The 15021-nt window shown below is 41.9% G+C and overlaps 1 protein-coding gene across 1 annotated transcript in view; it reads right to left on the bottom strand.

Moving 5' to 3' along the window:
• MAPKAP1 (mitogen-activated protein kinase associated protein 1) overlaps positions 1-15021 on the bottom strand; it is a 271714-nt gene that overhangs the window by 103532 nt on the left and 153161 nt on the right. Inside the window, 1 exon segment of the mRNA XM_025359175.1 lies at positions 1086-1195. Within this exon segment, the coding sequence (XP_025214960.1) occupies positions 1086-1195 (110 nt within the window).

Below are 15021 nucleotides of genomic sequence, written 5' to 3'. Positions count from 1 at the left end.
AGCCGAGGGTGAACAATGACTCCTGGCAAGCATCCAAATTGCTTGCAGACGCTAGCAGGTCTCATCTACAACCGCCCCTACCAGCATCTCTCTCTCTCTCTCTTTTTTATGAGAATCAGATTTTCATTGCTCCATTCAATTGCTCTCCTCTGCCATTTTTTACAGCTCTTATCGTTCCCCTGGAATATGGCCTTGAGACAGCTCATCCGTGTCCTTCACCGTGTTATCTCTTCTAACTTTTATTAAAACTTCAGCTTTCATCTGAAGATAGCTAATTAAATCTGGAACAGATTATATGCCTCCCCTTAAAAAGAGCACAAAACTATTTTCTTCAGCGCCAGCAATGCGTTTTTTCCTTTCCAAAAGGTGAAATCAAAGGTGTTTAAGAAGTCTCTTTATTTACAGAGCTAAGATATTCAACATGAGTTGATTTATATTAAAGTTGTCTGTGATATGACAGATCTTTGAGCTATTTCTCAAGATAATTATTTCTCAATCCTGGTATATATGCTTTAAATATCACAGCTAATACTATAAGCATATTTTCCATATAAAGTTGGGTAATGAGGAGTTAGGTTATTTGTGCACATCAAGTGACTTGCCTTTTTGTCTTTTTTTTTTTTTTTTTTAAAAGGGTTGCCCTCATTTGATAAAGATGAAGAGAAATTTTTCTTTTCTTCCCCATACCAGAGACATTAGTAACTAAAAGTTCTCCCATGGGAAATTATGTGAAAACATGAAATTAAAAGTAGTGATTCAAGTTTAGGACTGATTCGGTTTTCAAGACAGCTTTACATCAACTAATCATCAGCACAAGTAGCTCTGTCTGAATCTACCACAAATTATTAATGAAGGAACTTCCACAATTGATATGAATACATTCTTCTCACATATGCCACTGAGCCAGTCCCTTTCTGAGGCCCAGGGGCAATGTACAATCACCTTTTCTTGCACAGATCTGCTAACCAAACCTTCTAGCAATGACATCTGAAACAATCTAGCCAGCCATCACACACACATGCCTTATGCCCTTTTAATAAGGGTTAAGCTTCTACTACTGTGAGAATATGATTTAACTATCCCACCTGAAACCTTCTGGGATCCTTTTCTTCGCTTCACTGCCTTTAGTAAGATTTCCTTCATGGTAACCTTTGTGTTGTCCACCTGAATAAGGGAGAATCCATGAGCAGCATTTCTGTAGGAAAAGACAAATATTACATCATCACCAACATTCATCCAGAGAGATGTTACTGCGATCTTCACTGTGTTTAAGCAAGTTTTAAAGTAAGTGCATACTGAGGTACCAATTATTTAAAAATAGGTTGAATAGATATACTTCTAATGGTGGGGGATGGGAGGGGTGGTGATAAAAGATTCTAGCATGAGCAGTTCCAAGTGAAAGAGAGCTCAGGCTTAGGGAAGGTTTTTCTAATTTGTCCAAGTTGAACCTAAGTGGTCTGCGTGGGTCAGCAGCAGGGTTCCTAGTGTTGGCTTCCAAACCAAATCTTGCAACAAGGATTGACAACTGATAAACTTGGCTTGTATCAGTAGATGTCACTACAGGCAGATACTGCCATCATACTAAGCTAATGGAGCCCCAGACAAAAAAAAAAAAAATGTCATGTGGGGCCAGAGGGCAGTAATACCCCAAAGTAATTGAGAAGGAGGAAAATAAAATGCTCTAACTAGCTAGTAAATATATTTGTTTATTCATACACATACACTTTCTTTTTTTTTTTTTTTTTTTTTTTTTGAGATGGAGTCTCACTCTGTCACCCAGGCTAGAGTGCAGTGGTGCAATTTCGGCTCACAGAAAACCTCTGCTGCCCAGATTCAAGCGATTCTCCTGCCCCAGCCTCTCCAGGAACTGAGATTACAGGCGCCTGCTACTGTGCCTGGCTAATTTTTGTAGTTTTAGTAGAGATGGGTTTCACCATCTTGGCCAGACTGGTCTTGAACTCCTGACCTCATGATCTGCCCGCCTCAGCCTCCCAGAGTGCTGGGATTACAGGCGTGAGCCACCGCACCAGGCTGTATTTTTTTTTTTTTTTAATACAGTCTATACACTTCAGTATGAATGCTTTAATCTACTTAGTCCTAGAAAGTCAAAATATTAGCTGAAGCACAAGTAATTATAAGACAAAACACTAACACTCCTTGTAAGCTTCCAATTAATCCAACTGGGTGGGGGAAAGGCTTCATCTGGATTGGAAAAAAACTGCTAAGGAACAAGTACTCTAAAAACAGAAGCCCATCTCCTGTGTGAGGTATAACTTCACCAAGACTGTTAATTGCAATAGCAAGTATCACAAATACTACTCACTACGCTTGGGCACTGGAACAAAACAGACCAATTCCAAGTAGCTCATGTAACAAACGGGACCCAAGTTTCCAACTATGGAACATGGGAATTGCCACAAGGAGTTTGGTCGCATTCCCATTTCTCCATAAGAATCTCTAAAGGGAACATGGCCAAAAAACATGGCAGAACTTCATATTGACAAGAAATCTGAAAGAAAAGCCAAGCCCCAAGCTAAGCTCTGGAAAAGCTTCCCAATGGTAGGACAGGCTGGGAAGGGTCTTAAGCCTAGGCTGGACCCAACCAGGTGGCTGACTCTCCATAGGGGCTGGGGGTCGATCTCAAAACCAAGGACCTAATTTGCTTCCCTAATACAGAGACATCTCCACAACCCTCCTCTCCATACGGCTTGCTGTTTAATCCTTGACATTCCATTTGTTAAAAAGCAAAAGCCGAAGCTGGTCTGGCCAGCACCATCATCCATTTTAACTTGGTCAAGTTCTTGCTATCGAACAGCAGGCCTGAGAACTGTCAAGCTAATTTTACTGAACACTCTGTTACTGAATCATGCCTGAGTCCCGGCCATTCTTTACCTCAGAAGCTGGACCCCATCCCAGAACAATCTTTAAAAGTTTATTTTACTGATCAAAGCAAAATAAGAAAAAGCTCTTTTTAAAAAACTATATTTAGGGAGCGATGCAGTAAGTGATACTTTGGCAAGAGTACTGAAATGTAAAGTGCCTTGTGCATTTATAAACTTGGGGGTATTTGCTCTGGCGCTAGGCCAGTGTGTGTTTGGAACAAATGCCAGTCAACCACGATCAGATTTGCCTTCCCCTGCTTTCTCCTCAGAAGTCAGTATGTGCTCCATCTGTGACAATATGTTGGGCGATGGATGAGTAGGGCCTAAAAGAGAACACAAGTTCTCGGGTACTCACAAACTAGTACTGGCCTGGACCTCATGAACTGCCATCCACCTGGTTCTAGCGGAACTACTGTAGATTTCAGTCTGCTTAGAAATTGCTTACGTTTCCTCCTACTCTGCTGCCGGCTGACAGCATTATTTCCAGCCAATACGTTTATCTTTTTCAGCAAAAGCAGACTAAAAGCTCAAAAGGAAGCCTTGTGTTTGGACTAACTTCCATAAATTAAAAGTGTCCTTTTAAAAGATTTTTGAGCAGAGGAAAATCCCCAGTCTGTATTTTTCTGTCATTTTACCAAAACGTACCTGGGTGACAAGGTTAAAGCAAGCAGAGGAAATCCCTGGCACTTATCATCCACAGGCATTACTGATAAATTGTGTGGTGGAGGAATAAAGGATTACCTTCTGTATTTTTTCATTACACTTTTCTTTTGTTACAGAATACATAAATCCATTGTGGCACAATGTAATATGTATCACCATGCTACACCTGCGGACGCTTCCGAGCGGCTGCCATGTCTGTGCAGTCAGGAATGATAAGTGAACCACCCGTGAATGTTAACGATAGTGATCATTCTGAGGTAACTCGGCTCTCCATCTTCCTTTACAGCCTCCGTGCTGAAGCCAGGGTAGCAAGGTTCATGAGAGGAAAATGAAAACAACAGCGAAGGGAAGGGGCACGCACGGCCCTCGGAATGGACCTTCGTGAGTGTGCAGTATCTTACTCTGGGGCTCCATTTCCGTCAAAACGTGCACGTTAAAAGGAGAAAGAGGTTCTGCCCTGCGTGCTGCACATTCAGGCAGACCTAATAAGAGTTTCCTCAGGTCAGTCCCACGCTCTGCTCCCTTCCCTCCAGACGAATGCCAACTTTGGATCTTGTTCCACGTCTACAGTGAGCGCTTTGCGGGGGAGATGGGCAGGGTTTTGTTTTTTGAGTAATACCCTCATATGTTTCTGAAACGTAAGAGCATAGAATGCAAGTGGTTCTCAGCCTCCGTCTAGGTGTAAGTGTTAAGTTATGCTCCCATTTAACAAGTGGAGATGGAGACTTGCCACCACAATTTTCAGCTTGACTTCCAAACATTCTGGGTTTTATGCCTCATTTCTTTATATCCAGGATTTTTTATGGGCTTTCTAAAAAGTCTATTGAAATACATCTTTCAAAGCCTTTACTTAATGTGGGACGCTGGGTTTGAGGCTGAGAGGACAATGATCCGGGGGGGAGTGCTGGTAGTAGGCAGACAGGGTGCTCCTGGTCCCAGCCTGCCTGCCTTGTGGCACGTGCTCCAGTCTCTGGGTTAGGAGCTGTGGCGGGGTGATCAGCCCTCGGATGAACAGGCAGGCTACACACAGACCCAAAGTCTCGGCTCAGAAACCGCTCCTCCTCCTGCTCGCCTCAGGGACAGACAACTTCTTTTCCCTCAGAGCAGGGCATTCTATGGACACTGAAAAGCAGCAGCTGCCCTTCCCAAGGCTCCTGGGGCTGTCCATGCTGGGTCTAGGGTGAAATTCCATGTCAGGGAGCGGATGAAACACTGCCAGGAGTGCTTCAGTCAATTCAAAGTTAGGTCCTGTCAAGTCTCGTAACCACTGAACAATGTATGGGCATTTTAAAAAGAGACTCCTCACTTGTGCGCTCCGTCCCAGCGCACAGCCACTCAGTTACCCCAGAGAAGTTTGTATGCCAGCATGAACCCAACACAAGCAGCCTTTCTGTACTAAGCAGTAAGCGAGAGGCAGTGGGAGCCACAGAGCCCACAGGGACGTAAGTCTTCATCTGAAAAGCTTAGATTCTATCTTTAGGAACAGAGCTGGAACCAGAACCCAAGTTGGAAGGCAGCACACTGGAGAGGAAAGGGCAGAGACTGGAGGTTAAATACCCTTTGACCGAAATCCCAGTTCTGTGGCTAACGGAGATGTTGCTGTAACATGTGGGAACCTCAGCTGCATCCATGAAATGAGTAGGCTACTTCCCTATAGAATTGTCACGAGGAGGAAACAGACAGTGAATGCCAAGCACCTCACACTATGACTGGCAAACAGTAAAGGGAGTCGATGTTAGTTCTCTTTTGTTCTCCTTGTCCTAAGTCATCATCCCAAGAGGAGAGGCCCCACTTCAGCCCCTCCTTCCCCTGCCTCCTAAACAGAGACTGCTTATGCGGGGGGGGAGGTGAGGATCTCAAAACTCATTGCCTGTCATTGGTAACACAGGGGCATTAAAATGTGTGATTTGTTGAGCTTGGTGGCAATATTCAGGGGCACTGTCAGTGAGCAGCCTGTGGCCCAAGCATCAAAGCTTCCCAAGAGCTCCAAGGGGAGCACTCTGGGTTCAGTTTTCAAAGCTTTCCTTTTTGAAAGTGTTAACTATGATGCAGGTATGTTCCACCTCAACTTAATTCACTATCTTTGAATAGTGATGATGGAAATTAAAAAATCATGGTGGTGTAAAGAATTTCAACATTTATTAAGAACTTTTTGATTTGCACAAGTTGTCCACTGTTGAACAATTATAATAACAGCAACATTTATTGAACAGCAATTTATTGAACACTTTCTATGTGCTAGGTGCTGTTTTAAGCTTTTTAAAATAAATCTGTATTGACTCATTCAATCCTAAAATAGGTACAATTATTACACCCATTTTATAGAAACTGAGGCTGAAGGCATTAGGGAATTTACCTGAGATCACTCATCTATTAAAAATCCTGTTTTGGATTAAAAAATCAACAATATGGTCCCTAACCCAAGTTGCACAGTCCAGTGGGAGAGAAAGACAAGAAGCCAACAAACAACTCTAGTTCTGTGTGACAGCCACAAAGGCAGAGGCAAGTTCAGAGTGCTGCGGAAACAAACGTAGGGCACTTAACCCAGCCACACAGAGGTCAGAGGGCCCCAGAGCTTCCTAGTGGGGATGATGTCTCAAAATGCAGTCATCATTTAGCTCTAAACCATGCTAGGAGAGACGGTGGCAGCACCAGAAGGCAGCAGAGCCCAGTAAACTCTAGAATAAAGTGACCTGGTGTGAAGCCCCACCTCTGCTTTTATGGATAACAACATAATCACTTTAACTTCATTTCCTCATCGACAAAATGAGGATAATTATTCTTGGATTGTAAGATTGCTGTAAAGGCAAAATACTTCTAAAGTACTTACCATACCTGTCATATAATAAATGCTTATAGGCCAGCCATTAGTTAAAAAAAAAGATAAATGTTTAATAAACAGTTAATATATAATAAGCATAAGCATTTTCTTCATATGTACAATGAATATATAATGATGAGACAATGATAATATTCAATATTTATTGAGCACTTACTTTGTTTAATCCTCCTAAAAAAGGTAGGGGCTATTATAAGTCCCATTTTATAACAGAGAAAATTGAGGTTTGGCAAGGCTGAGACATTTGTCTGGAGTTATATAATAAGTTAATATGTTATACAACTAATAAGTCCTGAAGGCGCCAGGACTTGAACCCAGATCAGCTAGACTCCGAAGTCCGTGTTTGTTAATCCCCCCACAGCCGCAAAGTGAGTCTTAGGGACTCAGGGAAAGAAGCGACTTCCAGACAGCACATCTTCCATGCCGGAACCACTGACCCAATCTGTGGAAAAGGTTCAACTTCCAATGTAACAAATTCAGTTTGACTATACATGTCCAGATTCTTAGCGTAACCATATGACCTACAAGATTTTTAGAGACCTCGGAGAAAGTCATGGTTTCAAAAGCCACAGTCTCAGTTTGCAGGAAGTGGGAAAAGGTTGCTAAGAGCCGTTCTCGAGTCTCCAGTCCTGACCAGTTCCCAAAAGTGACGAAGACATACTCTAGTTCTCAACCTGCTCTGGTCCAATTCCATGCATGTTCATTCTCCAGCATTTCAAGGTAGAAAATGGAAATATATGAGCAAGAGAAGGCCTTGTAATAACTGCAGCATGCCTGCTTTAAAGTAAGTACTTTGAGCATTACTTTATTCATAAAGAGTTGACACTAGTGTGAATGCCACATTTTGTTTCTCCTTACACTGACCAAAAATTTTTTAAAAGATCAAAGCGTACTGTGGGAGCATGCGATGTTTGACATTGGACAAAGTACTCTTTTTCAAAACAGACATTTTCCAAAAACATAACTCGCTAGACTAATGGGCAGTGAGAAGCCAAAATGACTGCCCTCCGCCTTCTCCTTGTGTATCTTTGCCAGAGTCCTTGGGACTTGCCAAATCCGGTCATGCCTGCTTAGCTTGCTCGACTGATTGTGCCAGAAAAGAAAATAAGACACAGATGTATTTGAGCTCTTTGAGATGCCAGTAAGAGAGACAGCTAATGGCTTCATTTCGACCCTCCCCTTCCAGCTGGGCACAGGTGGGGGATAATGAGGTCCCTCTCCCTAATCAAACTCAATTATTTACTACTCTATATAACCGCAAAGACATTCACATTCCGTTCAGAATATAAAACACACCGTGGGCTACTTCCAACCACTGCCACTGGGTATTTATAACAAACTCAAGTGGCTAACAGTTTGCCTTGGCAGGAGTTTAAGTGTGTAAAGTTTTGCAAACTGTTTCTGTTCAAATATGTCCTGCTGAAATGGGGTCCCAGGCGGGGTTCCATAACTGTCAGGTCAGTGAACTGCATAACATGTGAGAATGTATTCACCATGCAGTGCAGACAGGATCTGGAAATCAAACGCTTCGTTCTATCACAACCTTCTGAGAAGCATCACAGTTTTTTCAACAGCAAGACTGACATTGTATTAATAAACATTCCAAGTCACTAGCCTGACATGTACATAGCAGCAGCTGACAGACTCCGACATAAGCTGAGGGGAGAACAGAGGAAATCAAAATGAGACATAGTAACTAAACATGGCCAAAGGGGGAAGCATCACCAAACCAATCACATGGGCTCAGAAATGGGAGCTCCCGACTTTGAAGATACATATTAACTAAAGCAACAATCTGGTATAATTTTTAGATACAAAGTAAGTTGATGGTTATTTAAAATGTGTGCTTTTATGGTAGGAACAAAGCGAATCCTGGCACAATTTCAAGACATTCCAGTGAGCAAAACATACATATTTAGCTTGTCTGACCTTTAAATTCTTAGAAGTGTGTAATTAATGCTTTCCATCTTTATTACTTGCTCCAATATTTCTGTCACTTTAAACAGACACAAAGAAAAATCCTTTCTTTTCTCTAGACAGTTGCTGTTGCCAAAAAGGAAATCAAGTCAGATTTACAAATACAAAATTAAACAGGCTGCATATGTTACATTTCCATACACGAGGACAATCTGGACAATGAAAATGTTTGCTAATACAGCAGAATGAAAAGAAACAACACACAGTTGGTCCTCTATGACTCAAGCAAACAATAAATAACCAGGATGATTTATACTCATATCGTCAGGCCTGGTTACAGAAAACACAAGCATCTTCTTTTATTCCTTATTCTATTTTAGTTCTGCCTCTTACCAAACATTATGGGCTTGAGTTAGTAACTACCTGTCTCTGAGCCTCAGCTTACATATTATAAAAGTGAATTGAGTATAAGAAACTTTACTGATGGGGTGTGGCCAATTTTAAAATATCACAGAAAAGAAATAAGTGATTAAAAAAGAAATAAATGAGATAGTGTCTACTAGAGGCATGAAACCGAATGAGTGTGTGAAAATGTTCTCCCTGCCCTCCCCCACTCCTTTTTTTTTCATTCTCTAGACCACAAGGCAATAGCATATAACAGAAGGAAAGGCTTCAAGCTAATGACACCCTTTAATAAAGGTCTGGTCACTTGGGGTATACTGTGGATTTATCATCAAGACGGTACACTAAAACTCCCCACTCTTCTGAAAAGCCCAGAAAAGAGCATGAATGAACCCAGGGCACGCCTCTTTAAAAAAGCAGCTCATCTTTCCCTTTCTGCAGAGCCAAGAGAAGCCAAGGCAGTCTCTGGGAGCCTGCTGGGCCACAATGCCCAAGGCAGCCCAGCTTCTGGGCTAAGACCCTCTACTGTTACCTGATAACCCCTTACCCAAACAGCTCTTGGTTAGAACTGTTCCTTCCTCATGTTCCTCTAATATATCAAATATTTAAAGGAAAACACACACACACATATATGTGTGTATATATACACATATATATGTATATGTGAGACAGTTTAACTGCTCTGACTTCTAAGGAGATTTTGACCATTTTATTGGCCTTGACTTTTTTTTTTCTCCCCCTTTAAAGCCCTTTTTCCCCCACTCCAGAGAAGAATCCTGGTATGAAACTTTAATGTCAACACATTTAAGGTAATATTACCACAGTTGTTTTTGTCATTGCCACTTTTGAACTCAACTCAGTCTCACAAATTCTGACTAAATTAGGCCTGTGTTGGGAATGGGAGAAGGAGACAAACAAGGCAGGTCCCCACCCTTGAGAGGCACTTAGCCCACTCAGGATCTCATTCTCCCTTGTCCTACTTTGTCTAAAGGAACAGTAGGCTTTGGCTTGGTCACTGCTGGCAAGAAACACTGCTCGAGATGCAGGACACTATCTGAGTTCCAGATCTTTATCTGGTTTTGGGGGCCAGCCAAAAACGTTCCCATTCCTCCCACTCCCTACTTCTCCTCCCTGACACTCCTGATATCCAAACATCTTTACTGCTTAGGCTCAAAGTAGTCAGCAAGTTAGGGATTCCCATTTATAGACATATTTGCTCTGTCCAGAATCAATCAGGAACAATGGATAGTTTAGGAATCCACTTGTAGTTTGTTAAAAGAGGCAGTTTCCATTAGCAGGCTCCTAATTTGCAAGTTGTTAGAATAATCCATTCTCCTTCTCCAAACAACTCTATATCCAGGGGTTTCCTGGGGCCCAGGGGTTCTAGAGGGAAGGCTAGATAGATCTAGTCCTGATTAGTAAGAACATCAGAAGACATCCAATTACACGTTCCCACCACAGAACATTTTCCCAATGAGAAGTTCATTTAAGTTAATTAGTTCCTCTTTAAAAAATGTAAATAATTATAAAATAATTCACAATGTTTGTATGATGGAATGAAGACAAATTTAAAAGCAGAAATAGATCTATTTCCCAATTTTGCTATAATGGACACATATTAATTATGTAATAAAAAATAACCGCATTCTCACCTTAGTGTAAAGTATTCCCACCGAGAATCCCTGACAGAAATAACAGCAACTATGTAACAATTCCTACATGCCAGAGTCTCAGCTAATATTAATAATCACAGCAGCATTTCCTGAGGTTCAAGAGCCCCCAAGAATCAACAGATGAATTTACAGACTAAGTTTCAGAATTTAAAAACGTGTTTTCTCACGGTGATGTGAGCCTCCAGTTCCAGCTACTCAGGAGGACAGTCTGAACCCAAGAGTTCCAGTCCAGCCTGGGCAGCATAGTGAGACACTGTCTCTAAAAACTTTTTTTAATTAAAAACAACTTTGATTTTAGTCTAATGAAAAGCATATACAGATGTATTATCTATACATATCAATATATGTATGATATGATATGGATGTATAGATATATATAGCTATATATGCTTTTCATTGAACTAAAAGCAAAACTATATGTGTCCCCACATATTTTATATATGTCACTGTTTGTGTATGGGGGGTGTATGAGAGACAGATATAGCTGTAGGCCCCTCCTCACTCCTCATCTTCCACGTTCCCCATTTTTCACCCACCTGGGGAGCCCTGAGCCACTGCCTAGAGGAGAAATACCCAAGAGAGTCACCTGGCCCACATCAGACAAATGTGAACAGGAAATAAAATTATTAGGCTGGGTATGGTGGCTCACGCCTATAATCCCAGCACTTTGGGAGGCAGAGGCAGGCAGATCCCCTGAGGTCGAGACCAGCCTGGCCAACATGGTGAAACTCCGTCTCCACTAAAAACACAAAAACACAAAAATTAGCTAGGCATAGTGGCAGGTGCCTGTAATCCCAGCTACTCAGAAGGCTGAGGCAGAAGAATCGCTTGAGCCCAGGAAGTGGAGGTTGCAGTGAGCCAAGATCACACCACTGCATGCCACCCTGGGCAACAAGAGTGAAACTCTATCTAAAAAAAAGGGAGGGGAAGAAAGGGCAAGACAGAAAGAAAGAAACTTATTGGGAAAATCCAGAAGTTGACCAATAAACCTATCCCATGCCCATTTGTCTATGTAGTCTAAGGCTGCTCACACACTACAATGGCAGTGCTGAGTTACAGAAACTCTATGGCCAATGGCCTAAAATATTTACTATCTGGCCCTTTGCAGAAAAAGTTTGCTGGGCTAGAAGCGGTGGCTGAAGCCTGCAATCCCAGCACTTTGGGAAGCTGAGGCGAGCAGATCACTTGAGTCCAGGAGTTTGAGACCAACCTGGGCAACATAGTGAAACACTGTCTCTACAAAAAATACAAAAATTATTTGGGCATGGTGGCGTATGCCTGTAGTCCCAGCTACTTGGGAGGCCGAGGTGGGAGGATTGCTTGAGCCTGGGAGGTAGAGGCTGCAGTGAGCCAAGATGATGTCACTGCACTCCAGTGTGGGTGACAGAGCAATACCGTGTCTCAAAAAAAAAAAAAAAAAAAAGTTTGCCAACCCTAGGATAAGGTGGTGCGATTTGGGGGGTTATGTGTTCCAGCAGCTAGTTATTTAACATCACTAACGAACTTACTGAAAGTCAAATGGCATTACTGCAAGCTGCATACAGAACTTGTTTGCTAAATACAGAAAAATGGTGAGATAATTCAGTGGGCACAAGGATCTCTATGAACAGTCTTGCTGGTCTCTGAAAAATCTGTGCTGTTTGCTGCCAAGTCACACTATGCACAAGTATCAGTCAGGCAGAGCCCACTTATGTACAGACCAAGCAACAGATACAGTAGAGTGACCAATGTGGCTTACCTAGGACGGAGGAAGGGGTTGGAGGTGAGCATCAGGGAGTGCTCATAGATACAGGACTTTCAGTTTTGAAACAGGGAGAGTCCTGGGCAAACCACCATGAATTGATCATACTAAGAGAAAGCATGGTGGGCCAAATGCAAAGTAGAGTTTTCTAGGTTAGGAGTGGTGGCTCATGTCTGTAATCCTAACACTTTGGGAGGCTGAGGCAGGAGGACTGCGTGAGCTCAAGAGTTCAGGACCAGCCTGGACAACACAGTGAGACCTTGTCTCTACTAAACATAGTTGGGCATGGTGGCACATGCCTGTAGTTCCAGCTACTTGGGAGGCTGAGGCAGGAGGGTCCTTAAGAGTCCAGGAGTTTGGGGCTGCAGTGAGCCATGATCACATCACTGCACTCCAGACTAGGCCACACAGCAAAACGCTGTCAAAAAAAAAAAAAAAAAAAAAAAAGCATTTTCTAGTAAAGAGTATTTAAAATTTATGTGTTTGTGTAGGGGGACACATTATAAATCAATTGGCCCACTAAAATAATGGACTAGTAGTTAAAAATACACTGTTTAAAAGGATGTTAATCATGGTGTCTCATGTGAAAATCAAAAGACTCAAGTTGACAAGTAAAACATTTAACACCCAATTAAACCCAACATCAGCAATGTTTAATTTCAGCAAAACATCATATGTTACATTAAAGTTGTTAATTTGTATTTTATTAATGCTATGGTTTTATCTGTATTTAGTTTGTAATTTTGCTTAGGTTGTGTAAAAACATTGAATTTATAGCTAAACATTATAGAACTTTACATTTGCATGTATCCAAGTAGCATTATTAAAAAACTAATTTGGATAAACATTGAGACTTTAGGAGAATTTATTTCCCTTTAAAAGAGTTCTGTATGTAACTTACATTTAAGAAACTCCCTCATGACAATTCCATGAGATAGTTACCATTATCCACATTTTACAGATGAAGAAACTGAGACTTAACAAAGGTAAGTAAAATTGTCTAAGGTCATGCATGTATCCAGATACTAGTGAAGCTGAACCGTGAACCCAGGTTTGCCTAAATTCAGTCTGTGCTGCCACACTTACAGGCAAAGATGGTACTGGAGCCCCGGGAATAGCTGGTGTGAGGGCCTCTGAAGGTCAGAAGGCGACCTGGGCCTTCCTGGCATTTGAAAGGCAGGAACAGGTGTAAAAGAGGGGAAGAGGTCTCAGAAAGCAAGGTGGGACATAGTGCTGGGTCAAGTGTCCTCCTGGCAGCTCACAGACACCTGAAGATTCAGTCATTCCTTCTCCACGAAGCCCTGTGCTAGGTGCTAAGGATACAGAGACAATAAGACTGTGCCTTCCTCGTCTTCAAGAAGTTAATGGTCTTGCTATTAACTTAGAGGATGTGTGCTCATAAGAGGACTCATTTGAAAGTCTGTAGATCCTTAACGTTTACCCACTGCCCATGTTCACTGAAAGTTATTCCAGTTCAACTTTTTCAGTCCAGCTGAGCAATGTCCACCTAAACACTACCCCTCCTCTGCTATAAAACAAAGTAGGAGAAGAAGAAAAATGTACAAGTGGCAAAAAGATCTACTCAGTAACCCATTCAAGAAATACGTATGGCAGATCTATCATAGTAATGGAGTGATGCTGAGTATTGTGGGCACAGATAATTCAGTTCTTGCTCTCCAAGGGTTGTTTATTAATAGTGACAATAACAGCAGCTAACACTAAGATGATGCGTACATATGCTAAACACCATTCTAAGTGCTTCAGATCTATTACCTCATTTAATCCTCATAACTGATCTGTGAGATAGGTTTTATTATCTCCATTTCACTGAGCCACAGAAAAGTTAAATATTCATCCAGGACCACACCCACTAGTAAGGGCAAGGCTAGGATCGGCGTCCAAGTGGCTTGGCTCCAGAGTCCACCATGCCATCGCCTCTGCACTACAGCAGTGGCTGAATGTCAGTCTTAACACAGTGAGATTCACAGGTTAAACCAACACCGGATTTCCCAGCCTCAACCTCTCGGCAGGGGGCTGGAAAGGGCATGGACTTTAAAGTCAGGGATGGGTCAAATCTAGGCCTAAGAACAATACTGCTTACCCTCAGTTTCCACGTCCCTAAATAAGTGAGATAGCATATGCATAGTTGGCCCTTAGTAAGTATTAGTTCACTCCCTATTGTCAAACCTACTTCCCTCTTTCTGTTTCAGCTCTGTGTCTTCCCAGCCACTTCTTGTCCCTCCTCTACTGGGAGACAAGTGGAAGGAGTGAAGGCGGGAAATGATGAGGAGTAGTTATGGCTTTATTTATTTTGCTGGGATTTCCTTCTCTGAAACTTTAGACACATCCCTAGAGACTCCTGAAGGTCTGCTCTGTTCTGCATTTGTAAGAGAAGCTTTACTAACTTAGAATATAGACCAGAAAGGCAAGTAAGAGGTTGCTGAACCAAGAAAATACACACAGGGCAAACGGTCAGTAATCTGCACTATTTCATCAGACGACTGAGAAAAAGAAAATTTATTGACATTTTTGTTCTTAATGCTCACATATAAAGATTTCACTTTACCTCGTGTTTTCAGAAGCACTCCAGACACATCAAATAAACTCTCTTGAATTTTAAAATAGAAAAACGATTGGTCTATGTGTGTGTCTGGGAGTGGGAACACAGGGATGGGAGTAATTCAGGATCAAAAAACAGAGTATTAAGTTTAAAGCAGTTGTTACTCTTTGCCTTCCCCCTCCTCCTATTCTCCAGAAGGCAGGGTTCATAGTGAAACACTGTGTAGTCTCAGATGCTCCTCCTGGAAAGGCATATGAATCCTAGCCCCACTCCACTCTATTGAAAACTCAGTGATAATAGCCTCTTGCTTTAAAAAAGGACTTTTGATTCAAAAGACTGCTATG

Source organism: Theropithecus gelada, chromosome 15 (genome assembly GCF_003255815.1).
Source record: "Theropithecus gelada isolate Dixy chromosome 15, Tgel_1.0, whole genome shotgun sequence".
In the NCBI taxonomy this organism is placed as follows: domain Eukaryota; kingdom Metazoa; phylum Chordata; class Mammalia; order Primates; family Cercopithecidae; genus Theropithecus; species Theropithecus gelada.
This window is presented reverse-complemented; position numbering and strand designations above follow the sequence as displayed.